The 22,022-nt window shown below is 40.8% G+C and overlaps 1 protein-coding gene across 1 annotated transcript in view; it reads right to left on the bottom strand.

The window, feature by feature from the left end:
* Nup358 (Nucleoporin 358kD) overlaps window positions 1-22,022 on the bottom strand; it is a 233,915-nt gene that overhangs the window by 111,637 nt on the left and 100,256 nt on the right. The window contains exon 2 of the mRNA XM_067759833.1: window positions 16,101-17,132. Within this exon, the coding sequence (XP_067615934.1) occupies window positions 16,101-17,132 (1,032 nt within the window). The remainder of the gene's footprint in view (window positions 1-16,100; window positions 17,133-22,022) is intronic.

Consider the following 22,022-nt stretch of genomic DNA (forward strand, 5'->3'; position numbering starts at 1 on the left):
TGTAATTACTGGCGTATGCTGATGACATTGATATCATCGGCCTAAACACCCGCGCTGTTAGTTCTGCTTACTCCAAACTGGAAAAAGAAGCGGTAAAAATGGGTTTGATGGTGAATGAACACAAAACGAAGTACCTGCTGTCATCGAGCAAAGAGTCAGCGCATACGCGCCTTGGTGACCACGTGACATGCGTTTCCCTGGGGAGTATGCGTTCCTCTTCCGCGAGTTTTGGATACTTTTCTTTGAGTACAGGATTCACCGGGCAATTCCCGGCATAAAGGTCCGACCCCTGTTTGTGGAGTTCACCAAGGACCTGCTTGTGTTTTTTCGCTTCATACGGCTGGGTTCTCAGGTGCCGTATTTCCTCAAAATGCTTACGGAGATTACTCCTTAAGCCCCTAGGCAGTGCTGGTTCATCAATCAGGTGTCTGCTGGGATTATCAGGTTTCTGGGTATTCAACAGGAACTGTTTGGTAAGCATCTCATTTGTCTCCCTGATGGGGAGTATTCTCACCTCATTATGCAGATGGTGTTCTGGGGACATAAGAAGACAGCCCGTGGCAATTCTGAGAGCAGTATTTTGGCAGGCCTGTAGCTTCTTCCAGTGGGTAATTTTTAGGCTTGGCGACCATATGGGTGACGCGTAGCACGTAATCGGCTGGCTAATAGCTTTGTATGTAGTCATGAGCGTTTCTTTATCTTTTCCCCAGGTACTGCCAGCGAAGGATTTGAGGATTTTGTTGCGGCTCTCAATTCTCGGAACAATTGCAGCTGCGTGCTCACCAAAATGTAGATCCTGATCAAACGTCACACCCAAGATTTTGAGGTGTAGGACAGTCGGTAGCGTAGTGCCATCGACGTGGATGTTCAAAATGGTCGACATTTGGGACGTCCATGTTGTAAATAAGATCGCGGAAGATTTAGTCGGTGATAATGCGATAATGGTTTCGCGAGGCGAAAAAACTGGAGAGATCAGGGAGGTAGCGGTTTATTCTATTGCATAGCTCATCAATCTGTGGGCCTGGGCCTGTGGACATTATTGTGCAGTCATCGGCGTAGGAAACGAGTGTGACTTCTTCCGGTGGTGAAAGTAGCTTAGATATATAGAAATTAAACAAAAGTTGGGATAGGACACCACCCTGTGGCACCCCTTGTTTAATTATCCTTGGTTTTGATGTTTCGTTTCTAAATTGCACCGATGACTGCCGACCACCCAGATAATTTGCGGTCCACCTTTTAAGACATCGGGGAAGGGTATACCCTTCCAGGTCTTGCAGTAACGAGCCATGGTTGACCGTATCAAAAGCTTTTGATAGGTCTAGCGTTACGAGTACTGTTCTATGGTGGGGGTTTTGATTTAAACCGCAATTTATCTGGGTGCTAATGGCATTTAGAGCGGTGGTAGTGCTATGGAGTTTTCTGAAGCCATGCTGATGACAGGCTAGCTGCAAATTTGCTTGGAAATAAGGGAGCAAAATGGCTTCAAGCGTCTTTTCTACTGGCGATAGGAGAGATATCGGACGATACGACTGGTTTACCAGGCTTTAGTAGCGGGACCACCTTAGCCATTTTCCATTTCTCGGGTATGACAAAGGTGGAAACGGACAGGTTGAAGACATGCGCTAAATATTTGAAACCCTCTTTCCCTAGGCTTTTAAGCATCGGCATGGCTATGCCGTCTGGACCCACTTCTTTGGATGGTTTAGCGCGACCAATGGCGTCCTCAACCTCTTTAGCGGTGATGGTGATTGGTGACGCGCTGAATTTGTGTTTATGTGCGTGTCAGTTGGCCCTCCGTCTATCTTTGTCGACCGTAGAATGCATTATATATTGTCGGCAGAAAGAGCTCGCGCATTTTTTCGCATCCGACAGCACTTTGTCGCCAAAGGCGATGGAAACTTTGTCTTTGTGCTTAGTCGGATTCGATAGGAACTTTACGGTGGACCAAAGTTTACCCACACCGGTAGAGAGGTTACAACCTCTTAGGTGCTCCTCCCATTTCGCCCGCTTGTGTTCATCCACAAGCAATCTGATGCGTTGGTTTATATCCCTTATTTGGGGGTCGCCTGGATCAAGCTGTCTTATAAGGTCACGTTCTCTCGCTAAGTTTGCGGCCTCCGCTGGGAAGTGGGCCGGATTTCGGGAATTCTCCCGGCGGGAACGAAACGTGCCGAGGCGGATTCAATGACCTTGCGGAAGGCACGCTCCCCTTGGCGGGCATCAGTCGGGATAGGGAGGGCAGGAAAGAGGTTGTCTGTAAAAGATTTATATTCTTCCCACTTTCCTTTTTTGAAGTTTATGAAAGTGCGTTTTTCGGTTACGATGAAGCGGTACGCTCGAGCGACATAAGTATAGGCAGGTGGTCGGATGCCAGTGTTACCATCGGCTGCCAGTTGACGCAGTTTAAGAGTTCTGCGCTCACGATTGAGATATCTGGCGAACTGTGACAGCTTCCTACCATACGTGTGGGGGCGTCTCCGTTTATTGTGCAGAACGTCGTTTCTTCTATTTGATCCGCCAACATCTCACCCCTACTGTCCGCCCGCAAATTTGAATGCCATAGATCGTGATGGGCATTGAAATCGCCTAAGATAATGCGATTGTTGCCAGTGAGTTAGGCTCTGATATAAGGGCGGTATCCGCTGGGGCAACAGGTGGGAGGAGGGATGTAGATGTTGATGATTTCTAGGTTTGCATCGCCTGACCGGACAGATAGGCCTTGACGTTCTAAGACATTGTCCCTGCGGTCGATGCCAGGATCAAATATATAATATTGCACAGAGTGGTGTATGATAAACGCGAAGCCGTCTCCATTTCCGCTCTCGCGATCTTTTCTGTGGACATTATACCCAGAGCAGGTCTGCAATGCAGATCTCGCTGTGAGTTTAGTCTCTTGAATCGCAGCAATGCGGATGTTGTGCCGCTTCATGAAATCGACTATCTCCGTGATCTTCCCAGTTAATCCATTACAGTTTAACTGCAGAGTTCTGAAGTGCAACGGGGGAGACGTCGTCACTCTGGGAGTAAGTGACGGGTGACTACGCCTGAGTTGAGGAAGGCCGGGACGCAACTGCTATTGTGGCCCTGAGACTGGGCGTCCTTGGGCAAGCATTGGGGTACCCGGTAGATTGGGGTTTGCGACCTGGCAACATGGCGCAATGAAACTCGTCGGGGGGTTTCCTCCGCGAAGACCAGAACATCTAGGAAAGTGGCACCGTCCATGGCAGAAGCTGCATTGGGCGGATGTCGCAATCATATATATTGTAACGAATGTTAGCAGCACTGAGCGATGCTATCGTCTCTAAGCCGATGCTAAGCAGTGACGTGAATTCACATCCATAGAACAATCATTATATATCTACATAAACGAAACAATAATTGCGTCTACACATATGTACCATGTACGTATACGAGCAGCGGAGAGTCAATGCACAAACACATGCATATATCTGAGATACTCCTATAAGTATGCAATGAGAAAAACTATAAAACTGTGCAATTGTAGTTACAGCTGGGAAGTTTGAGATCTGCTGGACTAGTATATTCTGGAAGCGCCTAGAAGATGCGAAGGTTGAAATCAAAGAGTATAAAAGGCGGCAATTGTAGAGGCGCTGGAATTCAGTTTGATTTGAGATTTCGATTAAGACGCTATCTAGCGAGCAAGAGCAGTATTATAGTAGAGTTTCATTTGAGCTATCAATCAGTTTGGTTATTAAGCAAGCTATTCGTTGCACAGTTTGAGTGTCATTGTGAAGTACTTTAATAAAGGCCATTTTGCATTATTACATATTGGAGTTATTTATTCAACAGTTTAGTAATTCGAACTTAGCAGTGGGTTGCAAATAAAATTATAAATATTATGTGCTGGCAGACGGTGCAAAGGGAGGTAGGGACTAAGAGTCTGTTTCCCTGACCTACACGATTGCTGCCGGAAAAGAGGGGGGAGAGACGGGGGCAGGGGCTGATGCTCAGCATTGCTACCGACACTACTACGAAGATAGTAGTTATGAGTGGTAACAGCTGTTTGAGTTGTTGGCGTCGTGGGGTGCGAGCAGCAGCGGGTACTTGTTGTGGCTTGCTGAGCAGCGGGGCTGCTGGAAGGTAATAGGGGGTGCTTAGGCGTAGACTACGGGACGCCCTTGGGCGTGAACAGCAAGGAGCCACAAAAGATTTATAAAAGTTACGTGGATGTCAGGTTTTGGGATCAAGCCCAGAACAACCTGTCCGATACAACCATCCTTTACACGAGACACACTGAACATAGTATGACCGTCCTAAAAAGATTCTTTTCCGGCAGATGCAGCAAAGCCATTTCTCATGACCGGGGTCAGGAGACGGACCCGGATTTGATTCGATACCTTCCCGGAGCAAGAGAATATGGAGCAGTCCTGCTGCAAGGAGCTGCTGGGAGGATGACAATTTGTGGGAGGGACGCAACAAATTAAATGGGGTTACACTGAAATGGCAGTCGTTGGTCGGGAAAAATCCCGAGTCGCTCCGGTACATAGAACCGACTGCCTTGGGATGCCACCCTCGAAATCGTAGGCAGCCCAAGTATTAACTCATGGGTGAAAATAGTATAATCCTCGGCGCATCTACATAATTTTAATTTTACAAGGACCCTGGATAAAGCTTTTTTAATGTAGATCAAAATTTACGAACGTTTGTGCTCGAAACATTGATTTCAATAGTCTGGTTAAACCAAACCGAATTTTGGAATGTGGACCGACCGATTTTAAGTTGAAAGATGTTAAGGTTATATGCTTAGCCCAAACTGTTGTTTTCCGGCCTTTTGATGCAAGAGTTCATTATGATTAACCGCGTAGCCTCACTTTTCAGACTAGTTCGACTGTTCACTACGTTAGGGTAGTAGCATACCCGTCATTTGTTCTATTGTCTTGGGAAAGCTTTTACTTCATTACTTTGAGTGTTCCTACGTACTCACATATGTAGCAGGAGTCGTAACGTGTAGGTGATATTTAAATTTGGTAGATATGCTATAATCAATGTGATTCACTCCAAGGCACTAATTGGGATTGGGCCGCCAACTTTAGGAAATATCAAACCGGGAGACTTGGGTGTTGAAAGATGATAGGTGAAAATCCAAATTAAAATTTCAGACGATATTTTTATGTTTCGCAAATAAACAACAGATGTTTGATTATAAGGCCAAGTGATTTTTCAAACCTTTCTCCAACGTATCATAAGTATGAGGTGAGAATCACTTCAAAGAAGCGTTTGAACCCCTGGAACCTACTAAAGGATGTAGCATCACTGATTTCGCTTATTTTTTACCCAATCGGGATATAGAAGTTTTGAGTAACTTGCTTTTTTTTAATAACTTGAGGACGATTTAAGGACATGTTCGACTTGATTCATTTTATTTGAATTAATTTTTCCTTATTCATTTTTTGTAAAAGTTATGCAAAGTGAGCATTTAAATTTTTTATTTAACTTTTCGTTTAGTATTTGGTTTTTAATAACTTGGTGAATGGGGTGATGCAAAATCCGAGTTAAGCTGGCATTGAATGCGCCTGTTTTTGAAATAACTTTTGCGCGGTTAGAACGAATTAAATTTCGCTCCTCTAGCGGGTTAAGGGGCTTAGAATATACCCGCGGTAGGTATGCCCAGGGCCGTAGAGAGAAAATCTGGACCCGGGACTAAACAATTTACGGCACCCTATAAAAAATCCAGTAACACATTTTCAAATTAATTAATGACGTCTTACTCATGAATCATTATTGATGGATTACATCAAAAAAATTTTTTGCCACATCAACTAAATGATTTTTGGACTAAGAGCTGACAATAAAATCAACACAAAATATTTACTATTTATACTATTTTATTGTAACGTAGAAATAAAATTCTCTTTTATCAGCCACATATTTTTTCAAATAACCTTTTCTGTTACCAAATAAACATTTTAATACATTTCTGATAAATTTAATGATAATTATAAATTTTAATTATTCAATATAGAAAGTTGGGATATCAAAGAGTGGCTTTATTTGCTAAAATAATATCAAAATTTAACTGTCTTGCCAAAACGGATTCAACACAAAGCGTGGTAAGTCCTGAAACTCGCTCTTGAGATGAACACGACATATGGAAGTTTTTGATTCTTGCAAGGACGCTGAAAGAACGTTCTGCAGTGACAGGTATAGAGCAAAAGATACGTAAAGCAACACAAATGTTTGGGAAAATTGTATACAGATTTTGAACATAGACTGCATTTAGCAATTCTAATGGTGACAGACCTTTATCAAAATTTGCTTCATAAATGTGTTTCAAGTGAATTATTTCGCATTCTTAGCTCTGAGAAACGTCCGACTTGTATTTTTCGACAAATTTTGCTGCACTCTCCCGAACCGTAGTTTCATCCGTGTCTTCTAATTTCCATCAAAAGGAAAACGTCTCGTTCAAATTTCTCATAGCCGCAAATCGTTCAGTAATGCCAGTGATCACCAAGAATGTATTGTTTTTAAAATCAGACTCTGGATCATCCGTAATCATCTCATTTCCATTATCTTCAAAACGTCTATTGTGTTTTCTCTTTCGAATGTCCGGAAACTTTGGCGAGATGTTCAATTGAATAGCAACTGTTTTGTATTCATTTAAAATTGTTTCCCATTGGTTCCTGATCAACTTCAAATCAGCTAATAAGGCACCTAGATGTCGGGGTGCCTCCCATAAATTCAGAAAACAAAAATTCAGAAACACATTTTTTCAGAAAACATTAGTCAGAACCCTTTTTTGAGAAAGACAAAATTCAGAGGTCAAATCTCCCCATCAGGGAGAGAAACGAGATGCTGACCAAACAGTTCCTGTTAAATACCCAGGAACCTGGGCATCCCAACAGACATCTGATTGATGAGCCAGCACCGTAAGCATTTTGAGGAAATACGGCACCTGAGAACCCAGCCGTATGAAGCGAAAAACACAAGCAGGTCCTTGGTGAACTCCACAAACAGGCGTCGGACCTTTATGCCGGGAATTGTCCGGTGAATCCAGTACTCAAAGAAAAGTATCCAAAACTCGCGGAAGAGGAACGCATACTCCCCAGGGAAACGCGAGTCACTCTGGCTCAACTTCGTTCTGGATATTGTAACATGTTAAACTCTTACCTATCCAGAATCAACCCCGACATACAAAATGTATGCCCCGCTTGCAATGTGTCCGCACATGACACCAACCATCTCTTTAATTGTAATGTGGAACCAACGCCTCTAACACCCCTTTCCTTATGGTCCACCCCTGTTGAAACAGCAAGTTTCCTTGGACTCCCGTTAGAGGATATTGATGAAAATCTGTGATCGGTCGCGGCTGTTAGGTGGGGCGAAGCACTGCTACAACATCAACAACAGGTCAAATCTCAGAAGTCAAATTTCAGAAGTCAAATTTCAGAATTGAAAATTCAGAAGTCAAATTTCAGAAGGCAAAATTCAGAAGTCAAAATTCAGAAAGTAATCAAAGGACAGAAAAATATTAAATTTTTCTCAAAATTCACAAAGGTTCATTTATTTGGAAGGAATTATCACCCTTATCGCGAGTTTTATTTTCACCCGAAAATATTCACAGCTTTCGTTCACCCTATCGCAGAGGATGGCGAAACAATTTTTCGTGTTCGAAAAACATTTCACCTTATCGGCAACTCTTTGTTCGGGCGAAATGAACAGCGGGGAAACCCAAATTTGTTCACTTATATTTTACAGGCGAACGAGAGGAAAACAAAATGTAAATAATTTTTTGTTTTAAAATTTGATACTCTTATAATTATATGTACTTTTATTATTAGAAATAAATCAATAAATAATACACAATCGGAAGCTGAGTGGAAAAAAGTGAAATTCCTGTATTGCTAAGTATGTAAATTCTATTTTTTATGACAACGTATCAGTCGACCAAGTCATCTATAGGGGAGAAAGCAACGGTTCCAAAATGTTGAGCACCTCATTGAAACAAGATTGGCTAAGACTCACTTCATGGTCCTTTCCAACGCATTTTCCCTATGCGAAAAAACGAAGACATGTACTCAACTTTACAATTGGTGGAACTCCAAATTTTTGCTTCAATGGTGGCAAGGAGTTAGTAAGAATATCTAGCAAATATTAGAATGCCGGCTTGTTTAGCCTGTAATATTGGCGAAAGCTAATTGAAAAAAAATTAAGTTGTTATCTAAAAGTGCTGAAAAAAGGAATTTTTAGCTTACAGTAAATCATTCAGCTCCAAAGGGTTAGAACTGTCTCTTAATTGCCTCTGAATCGCTTTCACATATATATTCGCCTCGCGCTCAATCAATACCAACCTAAGTGCAATACTAAACATTATTTTATACATTTTTTATTTCTATTTATGTTGTATTTTAAGGAAATATGTGCTTGTTTACAAAATTTACACAATTGCAAGTAAATTATTTGTTCACTGCCAATTCGCAATAGAGCATCAGCTGTTTCGAAGTGAACTTTTGTTCGCCCGAAATTGCCGATAGGCGGAAAAAGTTCACCCGAACAAAAGAAGTGAAGGCGAACACTTTTCCGCGTGAACTTCGCGATAAGGGTGTATGTATAAAGAAAAAGTAGTAAAATCTAAAATTTTAAATTGTGTGAAATAGCAAGCATGTAATTAATTAAATCTTTTCGCGTTTGTCTTTTTCAAATGAATTTACAATATTAAAAAAAGGAAGTCTTTATATTTTATCTAGCGTTTCCGATAAGGCTCGCCTCCAGCTGAGAATTGCTGCAGTTTTGTTTCTGTTATTTCATGTTCGTTTTTTATTTTATTTATGAAATTAAATATTGTAACGAATGTTAGCAGCACTAAGTGATGCTATCGTCTCTAAGCGATGTTAAGCAGTGACGTGAATTCACATCAATAATTCAATCATTATGTATCTACATAAACGAATAAATAATTGCGTCTACACATATGTACGTATACGAGCAGCGGACCGGCAATGCACAAACACATGCATATATCTTATCTGAGATGTCACCAGAGAGGGCAATAATTTTTGCACGTAGTTGTGGCTGGCGATTTTGTAGCCGAAACTAACTAGTAAGTTCTGGAAATCGAAGAGCCTAGAAGTATGCAGCGTAAACTATAAAAGCGGGGCAGGCGAGTAAGAAGTAATTCAGTTTGAGTTGAGCTATCAATCAGTTTGATTAAGCACGCGATCTGGCGGCCAATAGTAGAGTTTCATTTGAGTTATCAATCAGTTTGGTTATTAAGCCAGCAAGTAGCAAAGTATAAGTGTTATTGTGAAGTACTTTAATAAAGGCCATTTTTCCATTATTCAATATTGGAGTTATTTATTCAACATTTTAGTGATTCGAACTTAGCAGAGGATTGCAAATAAGAGGATTTGCAAGTAAATTCGTTACAATTGGTGTCAGAAGAGGAATTGTTGAATAAATTCCAGAGCACAACAAGGACATGGCATAGTTCAGTGAATTTAAGATCCAGCAACTAAAGAAGGAGTTGGAAGCCCGTGGATTGAATACAAGCGGCGTTAAGCTCGAACTTCAGGCACGGCTACGAGAGGCAATGGAATTAGAAGGAATTGACGTGGAAGAGTATGACTTTCATCTTGAAGGCGAGGAAACAACAAAAATGGAAGAGACAGTTACGCAAATAGTTACGAGCACAGACTTGAACATGATTTTGGCTGCAATATCTGCTCAAACATCGATAGTGGCTTCTCAACTGGAATCGCAAAAGACAGATATAACATCTCAACTGGAATCTCAGCTCAAAGAACAGAAGACATATATGGCATGCCAACTGGAGTCGCAAGAGACACGTATAACTTCTAAGATGGAAGCACAAGAGGAGCGCTTATCATTGCAGGTGGCGCAAATGTCTTCGCAGTTGGAAGCACAGGAGCAAGGGTAACATCAAAGCTGGAAGCACAGGATGCAAAAATTGTGCAGCTCGAGGACAAAATTGATGCTGAGATAGAAGCTTTGAGAGGTCGCATACAGGAGTTGCAATTAAATCGCCCAACAGTTTCAGCGAGTAATCCAAAGGTAAAGACACCATCATTTGACGGTTCTGTTCCTTTTCAGGTCTTTAAGCTACAGTTTGAGAAGACCGCAGCAGTGAACCAATGGAATGCTGAAGATAAAGTTGCAGCTCTGTTCGTGGCACTGAAAGGGCCTGCCGCGGAAATCTTACAGACCATCCCAGAGTACGAGCGGAACCACTACGAAACATTGATGAGCGCTTTAGAGAGACGTTACGGAAGCGAGCATAGGAAACAGATATTCCAAATTGAGTTGCAAAACCGCTACCAAAAAGCAAATGAAACATTGCAAATGCAGACGCACCCGTGGAATACACTGAAAGGGTAAAAATGCAGAGCTTCATAAATGGCATACGTGATGTGGAAACGAAGCGGGCTACATATGCGAATCCAAAACTAACGTTTGCTGAAACGGTCTCGCATGCACTGACTCAGGAAACAGCCTCACTTTTGAGTAAGCCAGCGTACAGAGCTCATCGCGTGGAAGTGGAAAAGCCAGACTGGGTAGACACAATTTTGGAAGCACTGAAGGGATCACAACAGAAAAATGCCGGAGTTATTAAATGTTTCAAGTGCGGCAACCCAGGTCACATTGCACGTCATTGCGATCTTGGTCCTAATAGTTCCAACAATGTGGGTGGCCGTAAACGCAAAGCTGGCGGAAATGAGGAAGAGCGTGTCGGATGTAAAGGACGAAAACTTGCCCCGGCTATTGAATCTAATGTGATATCTGTGTCGCAAATTGGAAGGAAATCAAGCAGTCTTACCGTCAGAGGAAATGTGGATGGCAAGGAGCGTGTACTGAATGTAGATACGGGCGCATCTCATTCCTTGATCCGATCTGATTTGGTTAACAGGAAAGTAAAGCGGTTACCTGGAGCAAGGTTGCGTACGGTCACTGGCGAGTATAATCAAGTCCAGGGAGAAGTAATATGTGAAGTCTTAATTGGGAAGATCATGGTTTTACACAAATTCGTTGTGGCGGAGATTGTCGATGAAGTTATATTGGGAGTGGATTTCTTGGTTGACCATGACATCAAGATCGATATGCAGAGAAGGGCGATGCATTATGAGAACCAAGATGTGCCACTTAACTTCAGTTTGGAAAAAGGGTTCAGCAGTAAGCGAGTGCTGCTGGAGGAGATTCGACAGAGACCACGAAAGTCAAGGAAAGTAGATTGAGCAAAGTTTGATGGATTGAATGGGCCAAATAAAGCGAAATCAAAAGTACCTGCGAGAAAAACACTGGCATTGACAAACCCTAATGGACGCACTAAAACGACTGAAAGAATCTTCCAGAAAGAATGCAAGGGTGGTTCCAAGCCAGCGCGCACTACTGTTGGGAAACGTCGGAACGATACTGAGTATGTGAAGCCAATCCGTCAAGAACAAGCTCTACAAAGTAGTTCTTCATTGGCCAAGCAACAGAATGCGAGAGAACGATCCAGAATAATGAGTAGTAAGATGGAACACAGGTTCGACAAGGAAAACAATTCGGAAGGTTTCCGGGAGGGAGATTTGGTACTGCTATACAACCCTCATCGGCTGAAAGGTGTTCCATCCAAATATCGGTGCAGTTGGGAAGGCCCGTACAGAGTTGTGAAGACGATCAGTGATGTCATCTACCGCATACAAGCAATTGGGAAATCACGAAATATAATGGTACATTTGGCGATGCTAGCAGCGTTTAGATTGAGAGATTTGTCTCATCGGGACGATCAGACTTAGGTGGAGGGCAGTGTAACGAATGTTAGCAGCACTAAGCGATGCTATCGTCTCTAAGCCATGTTAAGCAGTGACGTGAATTCACATCAATAATTCAATCATTATGTATCTACATAAACGAATAAATAATTGCGTCTACACATATGTACGTATACGAGCAGCGGAGCGGCAATGCACAAACACATGCATATATCTTATCTCAGTTGTCACAAGAGAGGGCAATAATTTTTGCACGTAGTTGTGGCTGGCGATTTTGTAGCCGAAACTAACTAGTAAGTTCTGGAAATCGAAGAGCCTAGAAGTATGCAGCGTAAACTATAAAAGCGGGGCAGGCGAGTAAGAAGTAATTCAGTTTGAGTTGAGCTATCAATCAGTTTGATTAAGCACGCGATCTGGCGGCCAATAGTAGAGTTTCATTTGAGTTATCAATCAGTTTGGTTATTAAGCCAGCAAGTAGCAAAGTATAAGTGTTATTGTGAAGTACTTTAATAAAGGCCATTTTTCCATTATTCAATATTGGAGTTATTTATTCAACAGTTTAGTGATTCGAACTTAGCAGAGGATTGCAAATAAGAGGATTTGCAAGTAAATTCGTTACAATATGTTAGCGTGTGTCCCAAACGCACTTCGAATGACGTCGTGCCACCTTTGGATAAAATTCCATAATTCAATTCGATATCACGCCTTCTTTCGACGTTGCTGTGTTCCAGGCTAAAAAAAAATTTTAGAAGTCAAAATTTAGAAAGTTATACACAGCAAAAAACATTAAATTTTGACTTCTGAAATTTGACTTCTTAATTTTGACTTCTGAAATTTGACTTCTCAATATTGATTTCTGAATTTTTGTTTCTGAATTTTGGCTTTCTGAAAAAATGGTTCTGACTAATGTTTTCTGAAAAGGTGTATCCGATGTTTTTTTTTTTTTTGAGGATGTCCCATTGTTGTGGACTGCTGCTGAAAATAATAAAACATTTTTGTACAACTTCGAAGAAAGTAATTGCAGCCGTACAACATACTGCAGCATCAACACCACATAAATTCAGACTATGGGTTGCACACGGCGAGTAATCTTTTAATGATATTTCATGTTTACCTAGAGTATGGCAAATTAAATCGGCGATTTCCTGACCAGTTTTTTGGTTACAATCCACGAAAGTCAAAACCCGTTCTTGAATAGTAAAATTTGTTGCTTTCGAATTGAAATGGAGGTAGCGCAAAATAAACGTAGTCTGTTCAACGTGACTAGCATCAGGCGTAGCATCAACGATGATGGCAAAATACTTGGCTTTCTTGCCTTGATCTAATATAGTTTCCCTCGCGTGTTTTGCACACATTTCTATAAACTCGTTCTGAATGTCTGGGGAAAGATAATGAACTTGTAAACGTTTTTGCTACTGTTGTGAAATCCCAACTTTCTCGAAACGATCTCTAAGTATCGGATCATATTGGCTTATGAGATCTTAGATGCCCAAAAAATGTCCATCGTTTCGTTCACCAAGATATATACTTTCGCCTTTGAATGCTAGGCCTCTTTCACCCGTCCAAAATTCTATATAAAATTTCTTTCCACTTTTCAGTTTCAGTAATCAGCTGCTCAATTGTACCCTCCTTTTGAATTAGATTTTGTAAAGATCGTCATATAACATTTAATGTGATCTTGAGTATTTTCGTGTGATAGCAGTTTATCGTATAGCTTCTTCCATACCTGCAATTTCGAATATCCGCACAACACATTTTAGGTCGATTTAAAGTATTGGTACTTAACAGACGACATGGTAGGCAATAAAAAGCATTGCTACTGGCACTCCAAACTAACCAGTCACGCTCCACTTTCTCTCCATTTGGCAAGATTCTGTTTAACAACGAGGTAGGAAATGCCTCGTCATGACAATCACGTGGAAAAATAACAGGACACTTTTGATGGCCTCGACGAATTATTTCGTTGACTTCTTCAGATCGCAAAAACTCATTATTCACGGTACCGATATCGAAGTCGTTTAAATAATCTAGACTTTGATAGAGTTGGTGATATTGTTGGAAGAATTTTTGAAGATGAACCACGCAAACTTTACGATTTCGGATTCATGTAAACATACATTTTTGTTTGATGTTTTTATTGTCTCCTCAGGTCCAGGCAAAAAATCATAATCAATATTCGTTGCTTTTGAAATTCGGCTTACAATTTGCACATGGAACAACTAAACTCTCCTGAATTTAAAAAAAAAATTTCTTAGTACCTCTAAATCGCGGGCCCCCTGAGAAACACATTTTTGTTTGATGTTTTTATTGTCTCCTCGGGCCAAGGCAAAAAATCATAATCAATATTCGTTGTTTTTGAAATTCGGCTTACAATTTGCACATGGAACAACTAAAGACTCTCCTGAATTAAAAAAAAATGTGTAACTCTAAATCGCGGGCCCCCTGGCCCGGGGGAATCCCCCATTCCCCCCCCCCCCCTCTCGGCGGGCCTGGGTATGCCTGTCGTAAGAGGAGACTAATATACCAAATTGATTCAAGGGGTTGTGTAGCGCAACCCTCTCAAGGGGTTGCCAGCGCAACATGTAGCTTCTACAACCCAATTGTCAACCTCACCTACCCGTGGCGAATCCAGTTTCTTTAACAGCCGAGGCTCTAGCGACCCCAGGCTCCTCATGGATGTAGGGGGTGGGAGGCGGTATGGCCTAGAAGGTTTCATATGGTCATACCAAATCGTTCCCGAGATGGTCGGGCCAGTACCTTAATGCTGCTTGTTACCGGAACGTACCGGATCTGCATCCGGCGAAGGACCATCAACATCGATAACACTCCCCAGGGCCTTCTGGGAGTGTCCCTATCCTTTCAACAACAACAGTTAAATTTCGCAATTGGATTATTATAACTGGCAGTGTTGCGTTGATACCCCTTTCGACCATATCGGACCAATTTTCGACATGAACAATAAATGGCCTAGACAGTCATAAATGAGTAGAAAATATAGCACCGCGCCGATTTTTTTGACATTCGGCGGCAGCGTTCGAAAAACAACTATAATCGGCTGCGGCGGCGTATATCTCTAATACATACAAACCAAGGTAATAAAAGCTAGGTGAAAATAAGACGTTGCGGAAGCGAGCATTAGAGACAGATATACCAAATGAAGTAACTGATCCGCTTCCAGAAGGATGTTGGAACATTAAAGGAGTTCCCTGTGGACATTGAAAGATTGGCTCTCGTTGCAAATGCGCAAACATTTCTGGAATACATAGAGAGGGTCCAAGTTCAAACCTTCACGAAAGGAGTTCGGGATGTCGAAACAACGCGAAACAGCCCCACATTTGTGTAAGCAAGCATTCAAAGCGCGCCTTATGGAAGTATAAAAACCAGACTGGGTGGAAAAAATATTGGAAGCACTAAAGGCATCGTATCAGCGGAGTAACATAATAATCAAATGCTTTAAGTAATTGCACATTGCGGCATCGGCCCTAATGGTTCCAGCAACAAGGTAGTCAGTATAACCTTCGGAGGATATGTGGACGGGAAGGAGCGATTACTGACTGCAGATTTGTGCGCATCTCATTCCATACTCCGATCTGATTTGGTCAACAGGATAGTAAACCCATTACACAAAGCAAAACTGCGTACGGTCACTGGTGTGTACAACCAAGTCCAGGTTTCATAGTGGCAGATGAAGCCATATTGGGAGTGGATCGACATAGAAAGAAGGATTATGCGATATAAGAACAAAGATGTGCCACTCAACTTCAGCTATGGTAAGGTGTTCAGCAGTAAACGAGTGCTGGTGGGGGAGAGTGGACAAAGACCACAAAAGTCGAAGGCAAAAACAATAATCAAAAGTAGTAAGATAAAAGACAGGTACGGCAAAGACAACAATTCTGAGGGTTTCCTGGAGGTAGATTTGGTGCTGTCACACAACCCTCACCGGCGGAAAGATTTTTCATAAAAATTTCTGTGTAACTGGGAAAGCACATAAAAAGTTTTAATACGGATCAGCTATGTCGTCCACCGCATACGAAAAATTGGGAAACCATGAAATATGAGAAGGGTGCTTCATTTGGAAGGACTAGCAACATTTGGATCGGGAAATTTGTCTGGTCGGGACGATGATACTTAGGTGGATGGTAGGGTGACGAATATTACCAGCTTCGACGCGTCATTATCGCTAGAAAATAAATGCTTTACAGTAATAAAGATCGTATATGGCATTTCTCACACATATACATAGAATCGCTACAATTACCTACGGAATTGGGAAATGAAAGTGTTCAGTACAGTGCGTGAAAATTCTCTACTGTGTTTCTTAAATCAAAACGTTTGGCCATCGTACCTTACAACTACATATTTATATTTTACCTGGGCACACCGAAAGGATCCCTCACGATTCCAAAGTTGTATCAAGTGCTTGCTTTGCTCATCGCAATGCTTCATCCATGGCTCTCTATTGCTGGGTACATTTGTTTGATAGGCCAAAAGCAGCAAAGGTAGTATTATTTTTACAGTTTCTTTCCACTTGTTTTTATTTTGTAAAAGTTCGCGTTTAAAAATTAATGCAACAGCATGAATTGTCATCTGACCCCGATAGTGATCCAAAAAAAGATTAATTAATTCTTGCTGTGCACATAATTTGTCCGACATCTGTGTAGCTTTGAATAGGTATTGATCCAAATTAAAAAGTAAATTTGCAGTCTCGGTTACACCAGCTATTCCAGATCCCGACGTTAACGTAAAACTGATATTGACTTGACGTTCTAAGCAAATAATCAATAACAACCAAAATTCCCAATCCTTATTTGTATTTGGAATCTGTTCATATTTATTCAACACCAACCATATAGTATTATACCATTCGTTATTGTTGACGAAATCATCTAGCATGCTCATTTCGAAATTGTAAATGTACTTAAAGGCATCAATCACTTTATTTTGTTCAATATAGTTACGTATAAGGCGTACGCGCAATTGTACATCATTTGGTCTCATACTGATTTCTCTCTGTATCAAATCCTCTACTTGATTTGCTTCTAAATTTTCCTTATTTAACAATTTTAAACGCAACGAAAAAACAGCATCATGCTGTACTTTCTCAGACTCAGCTAGGTCGCACCAATATCTAGCTTTATTTAAGTTTACATTTTTATGATCTAATAATAGTTGACAAACATCAGCTAGAATGTCGGGCTGTTTTGGATTTAATTGTAACGAACGCTGAAAGGCTTGTAGGGCCTTGTCTAATTTCTTGAGCCGTTGGTAGCATTGTCCAAGTAGTTTATGTGCTTGATCATTATCCTCTTTTACGCTGAGATAGGAACAAATATATTGTTCAGCAGAAGAATACTCATTAATTTTGAAATAGAGTTTTGCAATTGTAAAGCTTCGTAAGTTTCGCTTAAATATAAAGAAAAAAATAAATTAAAATGTGTTTTTACACAAAAAAATACCTAACTGCCGTAAAAACTTGGCTATTGTTGCGGGGATCTTGAAAGAAATTTATTATTTTTATTATTTATACATATACAAGATAAAAAAAATAATCCGATTTCATATCCACATTAATTTTGATGTCGTCGTAGATGTGATTTCGAACACGTCGTAGAGACACAGCCTTATATTATTACAAATAATGTAGTGTCCCTGAGATTTTTATTGGATATGGAACCATGCCGATTTGCAGAGCTGGGTAAATTCAATTCCATTACATTCCTCAGTAATTGGAAAAAGTAATCAATTCCGTTCCTCCACAGCAAAGGAATTGATTACATTTCAATTCCTTACCTCTACTGCAGAGGAATTGATTACATTTCAATTCCTTAAAAAAATACCAAAAGTAATTTCGTTCTTTGAAGCTCGAGTACAAAAAATTTTTTGTTTGTAATTGAAAAAAAAAATACTTTGCACAATTGTCATTTCTTTTCCAATACTTTTGAAAGGAATGGGAAATGTAATCGAAATTTCTTTCGATTATATTACAAGGATTGGAAAAAGTACTTTCGAATTTCCCATTCCATTCTTGTTTTTCTTCTGGCATGTGTTTTCCTCTAAGGTATTTTGTTAAAACATACCGTGGTGTGATGGTAGCGTGCTCCGCCTATCACGCCGTATGCCCTGGGTTCAACTCCCGGGCAAAGCAACATCAAAATTTTAGAAATAAGATTTTTCAATTAGAAGAAAATTTTTCTAAGCGGGGTCGCCCCTCGGCAGTGTCTGGCAAGCGCTCCGATTGTATTTCTGCCATGAAAAGCTCTCAGTGAAAACTCATCTGCCTTGCAGATGCCGTTCGGAGTCGGCATAAAACATGTAGGTCCCGTCCGGCCAATTTGTAGGGAAAAATCAAGAGGAGCACGACGCAAATTGGAAGAGAAGCTCGGCCTTAGATCTCTTCGGAGGTTATCGCGCCTTACATTTATTTTTTATTTTTATATATTTATATAAGGCATTTTTGTTAAAACTAAAGTATGTGTGACATTGTAATTTACGAAATAAGACTAATATTAGAATTTAGGAAACGTAATACCTAAAAATACACTATATCTTTGTTTGTGCAACCTGTTGTTACTTTTTACATATATATATTTCGGCAATACACAGTCTTCTATTCGTTTAATCAAAATCTTTTGTAGGAAGCGTTGAAAACAACCTAAAATTAAGATTTTGCAACGAATTCGAGAAATTTGTGAATTGCAGAATTGTTGTAAGCCAATTAAAGAATAAAAAAATTTGGTCCGTTTCTTTGAGATTTAATCCTTTTTTCGGATGACTTTTGGTCCCAAATGAAAACATGGTGTGGCAACCGTGGTTATAACTATAATTTTACTTAGGGTACTCTTACACAGCCACCGCCCTGCTAGACAGCTATCAGTCATTTGAGGCATCAATTGACAGATATGGCTGATGAAAATTTACACCACAGCATAAAGCAAAGTTTCTATCAGGTTGTTAGAAGCGACATGACAAACATGATGTAAAGATTTTGTGTACGTGTATGCACACACATACATACACACCATCGTTTGCCATAGGAATAAAAGGAAAAATTTTTGCGAGTGTATTAGTGATATCAAAAATTCTTTTAATGTGTTGGAGTTTCCGTCAGCTATGTCTAGCAGGGCGATACACTGAAAAATGGCAATCAACTGATGAAATCGGCCGGGCTTGTGTTAAAATTGCAACCGATTATCGGACGGCAGCTTTTTTTCTTACATTTTACTTTTTCGCAGAAATGCGCTTGCGTTTATGCTTTTATGTGCTTATCCCATAAAGGGCGTCTGTTTTGCACACAATTAATCAATTTTTCAGTCCATCGCACAAATAATTAATTTTTCACAGTAAATGCACACAATTTATCGCACGATCAAATTGAACATGCGCGAATTTATCGGCTGTGAAAAACGACAAGGGCCGACAACAATTCGGCGATCGGTTGAAATGTACACACGCTCATCTAAATATGTATTTACATGTGTTTATTTTTATCGGACGATTACGACCGGCATCGGGCGATGAAAATCGGCGGCTGTGTAAGCGTACTCTTAGCCATATAGATAAGCATCGGTTATCAGTGCATTAAGACCGCGGCACAATGAAATTTTGGTAAAAGTCTACAACAGGGATCGGCTGCTTATACGCGTCCAAAACTCTTAGGAGAGGTATGAAACGACGCGTTTTGGCCCCGACAACAAATACTTCTGCCAGGAGATATTTGCAGTTGAAGTGGCAATTTTCATGTTGTTGTAATGTGGTTGTGCACTGAAAAAAATTTTGGGGTAGACTATACATTAAGAGTCCAGGGGAACGTGGGAGGGGTGGGGTTGATCCCCCCATCCTAAAAACACCACCCCAACCCCAGAAGGCTTATAGTTTGATCACAATTTAATATAAAAGTTTTCAAAAAATGCAAAAAAAAAACGCAGTGAATTGAGCAAATATAATGCTACCAGACTTCAAAATATGTTTAAATAAAAAACAAATTATTCCTTTTTAATCGCACCATTTTTTATTCCAAATTTTCTATTTTTTATGAAATAAACGTCCCAGCAAAAATTGTACTGGTAAATTGGTTAGTACAGTTTTAGCAGTTGTGAGCTAAAGTAAAGAATTACCGTAAAATGGCCCTATCTGTGACGATGAAACACGTAAAATCTTCAGTAACATTTCTAGACAAATTAAATGAAAATGGGCGGAGCCACGCCTTTTTTAAATTTTCTTTTATTTTTGTATTTTGTTGCACCATATCATTGCTGGAGTTGAATCTTGACATAATTTACTTATATACTGTAAAGATATTAAACTTTTTGTTAAAATTTGACTTTAAAAAAATCTTTTTTCATCGAGATACCTCAAAATTTACTCAAGCTCTCGTGTTTATGTACGGACGGACGAACGGACGGACGTAAATGGCTAAATTAATTTCTTTGGTAATTCTTTACTTTAGGGTACAACTGCTAAAATTTCACTAACAAAGTCAATAGGGATATCAAAAGACGCGTTTTCATCCCAGGACCACGTATCCGAAAAAATTTTATTTATGTGAAAAGATATCCAAAAAACCGAAAAGCCGGAGCGCTCAGAAAACGGGGGTGGCATCCATAGTAAAAGCGCAAAACACTTTTACCCACAGTTTTTCTTGTGGGTACCACAAAATCATCAAAATTACAACAACCACATGCAAATTTTCGATTTTGTTTGCAAATATCTCCGAAAAGAAATAAAATTTCCAATTTCCGCTTTCGGATTCGTGATCCTGGGTCCAAAGCGCGCCACTTGACAACTCTAACGATATTTTTGGACGAGTTTTAGCAGTTGTATCCTAAAGTAAGGAATTACCATTTCTTTTTTCGCCCAGATCATTTTGATATTTGGAAGTCTATATCTATCTCGATTAGTTTATGCCGTTACGGATTACCGTTATGCGAACAAAATTAATATACTCTGTGAGCTCTCCTCAGCTGAGTATAAAAATATCAATTCAAAATAACTTCACCTGAAAGAGCAAACTAGCTAAAAGTAAACACAACCGAGTGGAGAAATATCGCCCCGTAAAGAAATGCTATTGGCGAAATGCTGCCAAAATGCCAATCACTCCCAGAGTGACGACGTCTCCCCCATTGCACTTCAGAATTCTGCACTTAAACTGTAATGGATAAGATCACGGAAATAGTCGTTTCATGAAGCGGCACAACATCCGCATTGCTGCGATTCAAGAGAATAAACTCACAGCAAGATCTGCTTTGCAGACTTGTTCTGGGTATATGGTCCACAGAAAAGATCGCGAGAGCGGAAATGGGGGTGGCTTCGCGTTTATCATACACCATCCCGACATCGGCCGCAGGTACAGTTTCTTAGAACGTCAAGGCTTATCTGTCCGGTCAGGAGATGCAAACCTAGAAATCATCAACATCTACATCCCTCCTGCCACTTGCTTCTCCAGTGGATACCGCCCTAATATCAGCGTCTTACTCAATGACAATAATCGCATTATCTTAGGCGATTTCAATGCCCATTACGATCTATGGCATTCAAACTTGCAGGCAGACAGTAGGGGTGAGATGTTGGCGGATCAAATAGAAGAAACGACGTTCTGCACAATAAACGGAGACGCCCCTACAAGTATGGTAGGAAGCTGACACAGTTCGCCGGATATATCAATCGTGAGCGCAGGACTCGTAAACTGCGTCAACTAGCAGCCAATGGTAACATTGGCATCCGACCACCTATAAATAAATAAATGTAAGGCGCGATAACCTCCGAAGAGATCTAAGGCGTCGTGCTCTTGATTTTCCCTACAAATAGGCCGGACGGGACCTACATGTTTTATGCCGACTCCGAACGGCATCTGCAAGGCAAATGAGTTTTCACTGACAGCTTTTCATGGCAGAAATACACTCGGAGCGCTTGCCAAACACTGCCGAGGGGCGACCCCGCTTAGAAAAATATTCTTCTAATTGAATAACCTTATTTCTAAAATTCTGATGTTGCTTTGCCTGGGGAGCGAACCCACGGCATACGATGTGGTATGCGGAGCACGCTACCATCACACCACGGTGGCCATCCGACCACCTGCATATACTTATTTCGCTCGAGCGTACCGCCGACTTCATCGTCACAGAAAAACGCACTTTCATAAACTTTAAAAAAGGAAAGTGTGATGAAAACAAATCCTTTACAGACAACCGCTTTGCTGCCCTCCCTATCCTCGCCAAGGGGAGCGTGCTTTCCGCAAGGTCATTGAATCCGCCTCGGCTCGCTTCATTCCCGCCTGTGGAATTCCCGAAATTCGCC

This window comes from Eurosta solidaginis, chromosome 1 (assembly GCF_040869045.1).
Source record: "Eurosta solidaginis isolate ZX-2024a chromosome 1, ASM4086904v1, whole genome shotgun sequence".
NCBI classification, from domain to species: Eukaryota; Metazoa; Arthropoda; class Insecta; order Diptera; family Tephritidae; genus Eurosta; species Eurosta solidaginis.